The following is a 12,105-nucleotide window of genomic DNA, read 5'->3' on the forward strand; positions in this document are numbered from 1 at the left end:
ATACACAAATACCAAGCACTGCAGTAAGTTATGCTTTGGGCAGCACTCTCCTCCCTCCTTTCCTAGTCATATTATGGGTCACAGCGGGATTCTGCAAAACGCCAGGACCTAGCCCTGAAAGCTGGAATAAAGTACAAAAGAGACCACACTTGGTCCATTGTCTTCCATTTGTGCAGATCTGAATGGACTGCATAGAAGATCCTTAAAGCCCTGAGCACAACCTGAATAAGCACTCGGACTGTTACCGAGCTTTAGACAAGTTAACATTAGAGTGAGCAACTATCCACTTTGAAAATAAGAATCTGAATAATTTAATAGAACCCCCATGGGTTTATCTTCCAGAGGTAGCTCTACTACCTATGCTATACTTGTTCTGTGGAGTGAGGCCTTCATCATTCATTAGGGCCAGCCCCATACTTTCCACAAGCATTCACTTACCCCCACCCCCCCAAAAAAAAAACCCATACCACCACCACCCCACAAATACATGGAATTTCTTCAGATTATGTATCGCACTTTTCATAAGGGGATAGTGGATAAGCAGTGGTGTCTTGGCCTCATTCCCTCTCTTGATAAGACAGCTGTGGGGTCTTTTGTTAAGTCTATAATGGATGCACAGTTGTTAGAATGTACCAGTGTCAGAGTAATGAGTTATCTCAGAGCTTTACAGATGTGTACCTCTGTGAGAGTGTGATATAAAAGCCTTTTAAAACTGCTACAGAAAGGATACATAATAGCCATTCCTTACAATTACTTTCTACTATGTATTATTCTGTGCAGTTAAAGCAATAGCTTATCTTCTGCTTTAATTTTAATCTTTCATCTGAAACAGTTATTTACATTAGGATGACTGTTCTATGGAAAATCCAGGGATGGGCAGCTTGGTGGAAGGTCTGCTTTTGCGTATTTTATTTTGTAAATGGACACGCTAGACTTCAGGCTGTTTCCCCCCTAGATTTAGGTCACTAGTAATTGGACGTGTGTGAAAATTGCACAAGCTCAGCTCAGCGTTGCTTAATTTCTTAGTATGCTGATTTGGCAGTTGTCCTACAAAACAGAACAGTTGGATATTGAAAATGGTAATAAAAAGGACAGAGTCACTATAATTAACTTCCACTCCCATAAAAAAAGCTCTTTTCGTACAACTACACCTTCCACCCAAGGCCACTTTAAAATTAAACCCAATGTCTCATGACAGAAAGCATTTCCTTCACAGATTTTCAAAGTCAAATTTCTGAGTAACAGAAAAAGGACACTACAGTTCAGTCATACTCAGTTTATCTACCATTATTCTACACAGCCGAAGTATGATACCCCCCCCAAAAAAAGAAGAAAAAAAAACACCCCACTTCTTAGAAGATCTAAAATCCTTATTAACTTCCCAAATCGGAACACAACCTTGACAACAGACTCCAGCTGCAGTTGCTCCATGACAGATGAAGCAGGACCTGCCAGATCACCCTTACAGTACCTGAGACAAAAGTTAAAGTGTGCATGCTGAAATGGTCTATGCACCAACCCACAGGACCAGAGATCAAAAAAGGAGAAATCCAGAGCTCTCTATCCTGAAGTGTATTATGAGCATATCCTGTTGGAGCAGCATTTCTACTAGCAACAGAAAGGCCCACCCTCTTGAATACAGTAAGGTAGTAGAATTAAAATCCTTTCCCCTGCTCCTCCTGGAAAACTTCTGTCACAGCTCTTCATATCACCAGTTCCCTTAATTTCTTCTCTAACCTTCCTGAAGGACACTGCATGGCCCCACCAGGCTAACTGGCTAGCTCACGGGAGTAGTGCCAAGGTTTATGCTGGAGCTTACTTCATCCCAGGTCACATGTGCTTTAGGCATAAATCTACCTCGTGAATGAAGTAAGAGACAGCTGCCTCCCTCCCCGGGCTTCTTCAACTGGTGACTCTGGAGGCTGAACTGGCAGGTTTTCAAAAGGGCTATCTGGGGTGAGCAAGAAGCTTCTGTTCAAAACAGCCTAATAAAATTCTATTCATCAAGAGTAATTTTTGTTTTGGACAGGAAAGTAAAAGATTAGTCTTCACCAAGAGAGTAGTCAAGCAGATTTTGTGCTTGACCATGTAATTTTTAATTATATTTCAAGGCTGACTTAAGAGGTCTACCCCAAGATCTAAAATACAGTGGGACCTACTGATTCCTTCTGTTCCAAAAGGTGCCCCTTTGACAAGAGGCCAAGAAGAATTAGTAACAGGCTGATTTTAGCATCACCAAAAGGAAACAGGTTTGCTCCAGGACAGCCATATCAGTACACATCCTGAGTAAAAAATATCATCCCACAATGTTTTGCAAAACAGACGAGTTTAGTAAACTACAAACTTTATAGAGTCTGTTACCTCTAAGCAATAACAATGAAAAGCAACATACGTGGCACGCCAGCAAAAAAGCTTAAAGTAAAGACAAACAGTACAAAGTGATACACCTACCTTGGTTATTTTTTAAGTCTTTGTTTTGTGACTGTACTAAGAAACAAGGTTAATACCAGAGATCATCCGTAATGGGAAACTACAAGTCCAAGATGACATAGCAAATGGGGCTGGCCGGTAAGGCACAAAAGCCTTCCTTTGCACATTGGCGTCTTACAGGTTTGCAGCAAACAAACTCAACCAATGGCTGAAAAGCAAAAACTGTGCAGTCTTACTGTTTATATAGAAGGATGTTCCCCTCCCCTCTTTTACTGAAAAGTGATGGACATCAGAAAGGTGTTTGAGTGATAAAAAGATTCTGACAAACATTCATTTACACACCAAGTTTTGTAATGTGGTGAGTGAAATGGGCAGCTTTTTTATACACCGGCTAGATGCAGGCAAACACTGTCATTTTTCCCAGACAGCTTTGCCAATGCTATTTGATCATGACCTGCATTGCCCTGTTTATTACAGTCCTGGATCTCATTTGGGGCAGAGAGAGACTGCCAATTGTGGCAAGCTGTGTGTGGTGTGCTGGCAATTTTAATGAGACACACTTTAGGAATTAGAATGAGACTAAACTCATTTTCACTTATAGCCAAAAGGGATTTGAACCCAGAAGTACAAAGCCAGTGGCATTAACCTACTATGCCACCTAGACCCCTAGGGAGTTTAATACCTTGGCTTGTAATGTTTATACCTCTACTTAAGAACTGGCACTCACATTTCTTCTACTACCCTTTTCAAACCTAATTCCCCTCCTGACCCAGGCAATAGAAACAACTGAGAAAATGTTGCAAACAACAAGAGACCCAGGGAAAGCCTCTTAATTCAGTGGAAGTTAACATGAAAGGCAATCTAGGGACACATTTTATTTTACCTCTGTGAGAAACAGTACATTCCTTCTTACCAAGCCTTCCTGTTAACTAAAGTACAATTATGTCCCAAGGCTTGTATATTCTAGATGAAGTTAAGTGGCTTTCCAAAGTAAGTGGCTTCGAAGGGACTGTACTTCAAATGCCATGACCCTTTTAAAGCCAGCTGGTTTGTAAATCTGGTACTTTCTCCTGTGCTCCCTACTCCAGGGCCAACAGCAGTCTTTTGGCTCCCCCCCACAATCATCCAAAACTGACCACCTGCAGATTCAGGTAAGTGGGATTGTGTCGTCTTGCAAAGTTAGTCTCATTAAAGGGGACCCTCACTAAAAACTGAAACTTATTGAAATGAAAAACTAATTTACTACAAAAATACCTCGATTTCTCATGAAATACAGATTTCTCCTGAGAGGATGGTCTTGATAATACTTAGTCCAGCCATGAGTGAAGGGGACTAGATGACCTCTCGAGGTCCCTGCCAGTGCTATGATTCTATGTTAGAATTCTGTTAAAAATCAGCAATTTTGTTTGAAAACTATGCAAATCACTAAGTGCTGCTCCTAGAACTTTCCCTTCTGCCACTGTAACCCAGAGAATCTGATGCAGTTGCAAACTCCATTGCAGGTCTAATAGCTAAACAGCCTGAAGAGAACATGACCATTGTTCAGTTATTAGCAATGTGCTAGTTTAATAAAACCTCTCCAAATTTTTAATCCTTTGCACTGGTGCCCAAGTTACAAATCTTGCCACAATTCAACATTTTAAAAACTGTACACATGAATCAGTTTCAATTATGCTGTCAGTCCATTAATCCTCTAGGTTGACAAAATTTTGCCAATTATAATTTTAAACAAAGGAATAGGAAATAAGAATAATTTTCAGCGTAAGATTCAACATTCTTATAGCTTCATTTGCTGATAGCATAACTGTTTAGGCTTTTTTTACATTTCATAAATCTGATCCCATTTTAAGGAGCAAGAACAATTCAAGCAAATACAAATGTAAACAGAATCATGTTACAGGCTGCAATAGTCTAGGACAAGAAGGCAATTGATTTGACAAATTTAAGGCCAGCTATTTATAGTTTGAAATATACTGTACTTTTTCATGGCACTTAAAACACCAAGAGTTAGCAGTGAGAGACAAAATTAAATAGGAGTATACATATTTATACTGTATGCTACATATACACATAACTTGTTTCTAAAATAGAATGTTTGTCAAGTTTTTCCTGCCCAGCTAAAATTAGTTCTGAAAGATCATTTGCGTTTGGCTGCCATGCACATATCTTAAAGTAATGTCACTGTTTTACTCACTCTAGAGCAAACTATGACTTGTTAAATCCAAACAAACCACTCCTTCATTGGTTAAGTCACTAAGGATCATTGAATGCCCCAATGTTTTTTTCCTTAAATACAGCTAAATTGAATTATTTCTCAAGAGAACAACAAACACTTTAATTAACAATTAGCATGCTGTTCTATTCTACAGTAACAGAGCTCACTATTATACAAATCAGATTTTGGTCATGCAGCAATAGCCCATCCTCACAATAATCTGTCTTGTATTTCAGTCAGTCTAGAAAAAAGAAGCACTGTTCAATGTTTCACTAACAGGTCATCCTTGCCACTCCATACTCCAAGCTGACAACAGCAGGCTCAGCTTTTGACAACTCCTCCATGTATTCACTGTAGCGATTGTCTGCTGTGTTGCTGCCCTCTATAGTCCGAATGGAGTCTTTCATTGGTAACAAAGACTGCTCCTTCTTAAAGCACGGAGAAGTTTTAAGTGCTGGTGAAGCAGGATGGACAGACTGCAATGGTTCCTTAGTGAGGAGTTCTTCTGATTGTCTGTTTCTTTGCTTCATTTTCTGAAATATAACAGGATCTATTAAAATTATTGTTTCTAGTACCCATCATTACCTGGGATAAAAATCAAAATCAAAAGCCAAGCTAATTAGACAACTTTCAACACACTTGCCCAAAGCCACGTCCTGACTGGTTGGTTTGGCCTTTTGAGCAGTATCATAACAGTATACCAACTCCCAGCTATGCAGAGTGGAATTTTCAAAGTGGTTAGAGACGCCGATTGCGTAAAAATCCTGCTAAATGTATAACAAAAACTGTAATGAAACAAACCATTTTTCAACATTCAACTCAAGAATCTGGCCACATCAGGAAGCCAAAACACTCCCTTTCAAAGCAGAGTATAATAAATTAAAATGGGTCAAGATTCAGTTGCGAATTTCCATGCAACTGTGGTTAATTACTAAAAAACAATCAAGACGTTAGGACATATAAGATATTTGAGATTATGTCTTAGAATATCAGATTTTAGATTAAATTATAGGTTTTAAAGAGGAGGTTTTCAGATTACTTAATCTGGATCTGACACATTATGACAGGATTAGCCTAACAATCCTTATATTAAAAATCTTTGCTTTCCAAAGTATCATACATAGGAGAGAAACTCCAATTTGGCATTCCAAGATTTTTGCTACAAATAGCAACACTGATTTGTTCCATTGAGAACTTTGGATGGTTAATGATATTTTAATTTCACATTTTCAGCATCTTAATTGATCACTATAAAAAAGTTTAATAAAATATAACTTAAAAAAAAAATCAATCGACTCTAAATCCTGCTTCACAAGTTTGTACTAGAATAAGTGACAACACTTAGCTACATTAGACTTGCCAGATACCAATTTAAAGGGCTGCACAAAATGCGACCTGGTGGTGGTCACACTGTGAGCATGTTGTGGCCTGTGGTAGGCTGACCCATCTCCAGTTGGATCTATTATAGTCCTTACAAATCCCAGTCATATTTTGAAGAGACATCCTCCCTCCCACCCCAACTCCCCGATCTTCAGGTTACAGTAATGGTGGAACTAAAGAAGAAAAGGACCAACAAAAGGCAGGGGCTGAGTATGAGTTAGATTACCCAGTTGGAAGATCAAGAGAGAATGGTGGAGAGAGGAGGAAGGAAAGGCACCTGTGCCATATTAACAATTAAAAGATTTCTGTCCTCCTTGGTTGATATTATAGAGAAAGGATGCACAATTTTAAGGATGGGTGATTAGTCACACAGTATCTCTCTATCTGGGAGAGAATTTAACCAGTATCAAATGAACTGCTCTTCTGATGTGAAGCTTTTCCTGCTACCAAAGGACAATCCATAATACAACAGGAGGACAGAATGATTTCAGTTTAAAAGCAAAATGTTTGGAGCCTACGTAACCTTGTATGACTACCCAATGCCAGACACACAACAAAATCAATGCAAACTAAACTTTACTTTAAAAAAGCTACACATATTATATGCCACAGCACTTAAGGCTATAAGTTTCATTGTTAAAAGATTATGAAAATGAACTTAGATCTCAGAGTAAGTTTATTTCTTATTTTACAATACTCACAGCTTCAAGTTCTTTAAAGTCTTTCTCCAGTTGTTTATTTTGTTCACTCATGGTCATGATGAGATTAAATACAGACTGCCTGGGGTGCATAGTTCGGTCAAACTGATGGTACATATTTCTCCAAAACCTGTGTGCACCAAAACACAAAACTGTTTTAACAAGCTAGTCTAACAACAGAAGTGAAGCAAATATAATGTACCTAATGAAACTTACTTAAAATTGAAGGATGCTGTGTTAGGCTCCAAGAGGACAAGTTTCTGAGAAAAATCTCGATTGTATAGAGGATTAAGATACTTCTTCTGTTCATCCAGAAGGAATGGCCATAAGGAATAAGTTCTCTCTTTCAATCTTAAGGTAAGCAGAAATGAACATCAAGACACTGGGTGAAAAGCAGTAATACTAGCTCAGTCTTACAGTTCACCTCAGTCAAAACAATAAATCCAAACTAGACTGTTGCTTTTCACCTCCACAATTGCCCAAAATGCAGTCATGAATTTAGAATGAGACAGACTACCCAGTTCTTCTATCTGTCCATCTCATGAATTTATAAAACTCCCTTTCACCCGGGCAGCCAAGCACCGAATAAATATTCTTGAGATAATGGAATTTCTGAAACAGTTCTCACATCACCAACCACTTTGGTAACATTTAACTTATTGTATACAATATAGGTAATAAATCTGAAACTGATTATTTAAGCCACCACCATATTCTCTATGAGACTTATAGTAACAAGATGTATCATTACAGGGTTAATCTTCCCCTCTTTTAAAAGAAGACTTAATATAAGGCTCCTTGGACCTCTCTCCAGTCCTTTTGTCATACATCTTGAGCTCCACACCACCTATACCTCAGTTTTAGCCATACCCCAGGAATAAACAAAAATATTAATTTTATTATCGGGTTTAGAGCTAAACAGTGCTTTAGGAAACAATGCTTTGCATAGTTTCAAGAAATGACTCAGCGGGGGGGAACTTGGACACTTCAGATTAGTGGACAAAATAGTAATAAATGTACAAGGAGGAATAATTCTGAAATAGAAGGAGAATGGGATCAGACTTAAGTTTTTACCCCTCATTAACTTAAATCATTTTTGAAAAAGAAGCTGGGGTTGGGTCTAAAAATGCCTTGATTTTTTCCTTTATGAAATGAGTGTATATGTTTTTTCCTTTCAAAATCAGAAAGAGGGTCTTTAGTATCAGACATGTGAGAATCATTGCTGCTTTCCAGTGCAGTTCAGCTACTCTTTCCCCAATACAGATCATGCCTAGTTGCTTTTATTGAGAGTCCCAGCTGAAGATTTATACAAGTTCTTAGTTTACTGGAGTAAATGAAGAACATCTGCAATAAGTCAGCTTACTTTAGTTCTTCTCGCTCTTTTTGGCAGTTTCCAAGGAAGTTTCCAAATTGGCATGAATGGACGTGTTCATGGATCTGAAGGAGAAAAGCTTCATTGTATTCAAAGGCTTGTGGAAACTGCTCTGTGAGATGCCACACACCTTCTAAAAACTGAGTGAACACTGGAGAGATTTCCTTTGGGTCACCATCCAATTGGCCACATCTACAAAAAGTTTCACAAAGACATCAGGGAAATCCAGAAATTGTTTTTAAATGTGAATAAGCTTTAAAAAACAAACAAAAAAAATTGACAAAATCTTCTGCATTTATTTTGACTGGACAATACAATACAGGAAATACATTCATTTCAATAAGATACATATTTAAGACCTGTAGGGCAGCTCCACCCCAAATAAGTCATGATGTGGAAGGGCACTCCAGGACAAAACACCATGTTTCATGGACCTACCTGGCTAGAATAGCAGATCCACAAAAGACAATTTTGTTTTCATTTTTTAATTTAATTAATGGGCTCAGTTTATGCAGCTCAAGAGTAAATCACCTGGTTTTAGAGGAAAAATGGTGTCAAATTTGGCTTCTAAATCCATGTTGAGATAATACTTCCTCTTCATCCTGAGTTTTCAGCATCACATTATGGACATACAATTATATTTGTAGTGAATAATATACAACAGAAGGCTAGTTAAGTAGCTCTTTAACATCTGGTATTGTGATAGGCCTCAGTACTGCACATTCAGAATCTACCAACATGAAATAATTGGTAGATTCCCCATCGTCTTTGTCAGAGCAGATAGGGTATGCCTGCACTGCATCTAGGAGTGAGAATCCCAGTCCAGGTCCAGTGACTTCTGCAAGGGGGGGCCCATGCTAGTATACTAAAAATAGCTATGTAGATGGTGCTCTCACATTGCGGCTTGGGCTCTGAAGCCTGGGGGTAGGTGAGCTGAAGCTCATGCTTTGAAGCCCCACAAGTTACAATGTCAAAGCACCATCTATGCAGCTATATTTAGTGTGCTAGCACAGGCCCCACTAGCACAAGTCAGTGGACCTCGGTTGGGAGGCCCACTCCCAGATGCAGTGTAGCCATACCACAGGTTTACTATGTGAACTATCACAGCTAGCAGGACTTTGCTCCAAAACACCAAGAACAAAAAAAAAAAAGGCCAAAAAGAATTGGAAATATCACAGAGCCAATAATAAATTAAATGTATATGGAGCTTATCAATCGAACATCTGACAGTTAACAGCAATCATTTAAGTGGTATTTTCAAATTCAATAATGTATTTTTCAAGAAAAAAATACATTGTAACAAACTCAGCAGCTTCCTTAGCCTACAACACAATTCAGTTTCATATATTCTGAATGGCTGAAGAAAAGTGATGAATCAGTGCTGCAGTCTCTAAACACACACAGGCAGCTCCAAGCCATCAAGCTCAATGAGTTAGATGCCCAATTACTGCAGGATTCACAGTTCCAGGGCAACAAAAGTGAGGATACCACAGTCATGGACACCCATAGGAGCCTCACTTGCTAACTTTTATCTGTTCTCTCTATTGTCATCCAATTCTTGGTAGCCTTGAAGTTTATATTTGCGATATGGAAACAATTATCCCATGGGCATTTGAATAAGCATCAGGTAACAAAACACACAGCCTGTTGCAGAGCTGGCTTACTCAGAGTCACAGAATCCTAGCAACACTGCAGCAGTAGTTAATTTAAGTATTAGAGGTTCCATAAAATATTGATGCAGAATACTGAACCCTGTTTAGTAGCATATTTACAACTCAATTGACTGTGTGATACCTTTGCACTAACTGGCAAATCTGTAAAATTCTACTTTAGCTGAAAAATGTTGTGTACCTGTCAGAAAATTTGTGTCCAAAGGAGATCCAGTCCTTCTCTATCAAAACCTAGAAGAGAGAGGCATCAGATGTAAAGAAATTATGAACTTCTAGATCTGTGCATTTATCCTGATAGATCTATCTATATGTTTCGTTTTTATTTGAATTTATTCACTGTGTGTTACTGCACCTTACACCACTTTGCTTTTCTTTTGGTTTCTTGGCATAGTCTTCAATACCTTCAAGGACCCTCTTAAAGGACAGCCGAACTAATATATTTGTAACAACTCTGAAAACTTTGTTTATATTTTTTAAAAAGTTTCATTGTTAAGCCACTCAACTGTCTGCCTGATAATCATTATAGTGGCTATGTTAAACCAACTCCACTTTTCAGAGTGAAAAAAGAGCCTCAATTCACATAAATGACTGGGAAACATTGTTAATAGCTGATGTTTGCAAATTAGTGAGTAGGTGAACAAAAATGCAAGATGAATCTATTACCATATGTAATTCATCAACAATAGTTTTAATTTATAATACATAACAGTATCAGAGTAAAATGTAATTTAGTACATTTTGTAATAATAAAATCTTGGCAACGTTAAGAATGTAGGGACTGCCCCATCACATCAGACTGGCATCCTGCCTACTAGTGGCCAATACCAGGTACTTCAGATAGATTCAATACATAATTACTTTAAATACACACTTTGCTGCTCACTGACTGTTTTGATTAAGGGTATACAGCTCTCCTTTAGAAATACATTAAACTATATGGAAAAGAACTGCAAGATTTCTGTGCATCAATCTAGTCATTTTTGGTTTGGTTTTGTTTTTTTACAAAAGGCATTCGTTTATGCTGTTACACTGCATGCTTAGGACTCTTCGATTTAGCGTGTAAGAACAAAAAGAACCATCTAGTTATATGAGTAGATGCTTACCATGAAGCCTTTGATTGTTCTATAATGCGAATCCAACAAGAGAGATCCAAGGGAACAAACTTGGGAAGTCCTGTCCCAGCCATCAGAGCAATGAACTAGCACAGTTGCATTTTCAACTGCTATTGCCTGTAAAGTGGAAAACAAAGTCTAGTAATGTGTTTTCCAAAAAGAGGTAAGTTCATGGTATAACCTATATTTAAGGGCATCACTCAAAACTCATCCGGCAATACACACAGAAATTATTGTATGTGTGAAAATGTGCTGCAATCAGTGAAAACTGGGATCTCCCCTTCGCAATGCTATAATGCTCCCCATAAAGATCACAAGATCCAGTTTCCTGCTTGCCCATTGAAGGGACAAGAACTACTAAGGTGGCCTGTCATTTTATTTTCCACCTTCCACCACTTCCAAGAAGTTAAAGTAACCAGAAGCATCTACAGTCTCCATGGACTGCTAGGAAAAAGCCTGACTACACATCCCAAAAATCCAAAGCAAATAAGGACTACTTGGCATTTCTTTTTTCTTTTAATTAAAACCTCGGTCTACTCACCCCTCAAGAATACGGAAGCATGTGGAGCAAGTAGCTTGGACTCCGGGACTGACTACACTACAAGTTATGTCAGTATAACTTATGTCGCTCAGGGGTATGAATAAGCCACCCCCATCCCCCTCGAGTGATGTAAGTTACATCAATATAATTGCCAGTGTGGACAATACTATGTCAATGGGAAACCTTCTCCTGCTGCCATAAACCACCATGTCTCGTGGAGGTGGTTTTATTATGCCAACAGGAGAGCTCTCTCCCATTTGCATAGAGAGTCTTCACAAAAGGTGATACATCTGCACCGCTGTAACACTTCTAGCGTGGCCTAGCCCTCAGTCAAATAGGAATGTATGCCTCATTCATCTAATCATTTGCAGGTCACATTTAAGAGATATGCCAGGATTCTAACCTCTAAATCGCCTCAGGCACTACTTCAGCTAGTAGAAAGTTTTGAGGCAGGAATTTTCTACTTTTTATGAGCCTCATGTGCACCTCTACCCTGATATAATGCTGTCTTCGGGAGCCAAAAAATCTTACCGCGTTATAGGTGAAACCGCATTATACCGAACTTACTTTGATCCCCCAGAGTGCGCAGCCCCACCCCCCTGGAGCACTGCTTTACCGTGTTATATCCGAATTCATGTTATATTGGAGGGGTAGGCAACCTGTGGCACGCAAACTGATTTTCAGTGG

General features: G+C 38.7%; 1 protein-coding gene across 1 annotated transcript in view; it reads right to left on the reverse strand.

Annotated features, from left to right (window-relative positions):
- Nucleotides 1-444: 444 nt before the first annotated feature.
- Nucleotides 445-12,105, reverse strand: part of MTMR6 (myotubularin related protein 6) — a 36,511-nt gene continuing 24,850 nt past the window's right edge. The window contains exons 9-14 of the mRNA XM_030562251.1: nucleotides 10,869-10,994; nucleotides 9,947-9,996; nucleotides 8,087-8,287; nucleotides 6,940-7,074; nucleotides 6,727-6,853; nucleotides 445-5,178 (exon numbers count right to left, since the gene is read on the reverse strand). Of these exons, the coding sequence (XP_030418111.1) occupies nucleotides 4,918-5,178; nucleotides 6,727-6,853; nucleotides 6,940-7,074; nucleotides 8,087-8,287; nucleotides 9,947-9,996; nucleotides 10,869-10,994 (900 nt within the window). The 3' untranslated portion in view covers nucleotides 445-4,917. The remainder of the gene's footprint in view (nucleotides 5,179-6,726; nucleotides 6,854-6,939; nucleotides 7,075-8,086; nucleotides 8,288-9,946; nucleotides 9,997-10,868; nucleotides 10,995-12,105) is intronic.

This window comes from Gopherus evgoodei, chromosome 1 (genome assembly GCF_007399415.2).
Source record: "Gopherus evgoodei ecotype Sinaloan lineage chromosome 1, rGopEvg1_v1.p, whole genome shotgun sequence".
Lineage (NCBI taxonomy): Eukaryota > Metazoa > Chordata > Testudines > Testudinidae > Gopherus > Gopherus evgoodei.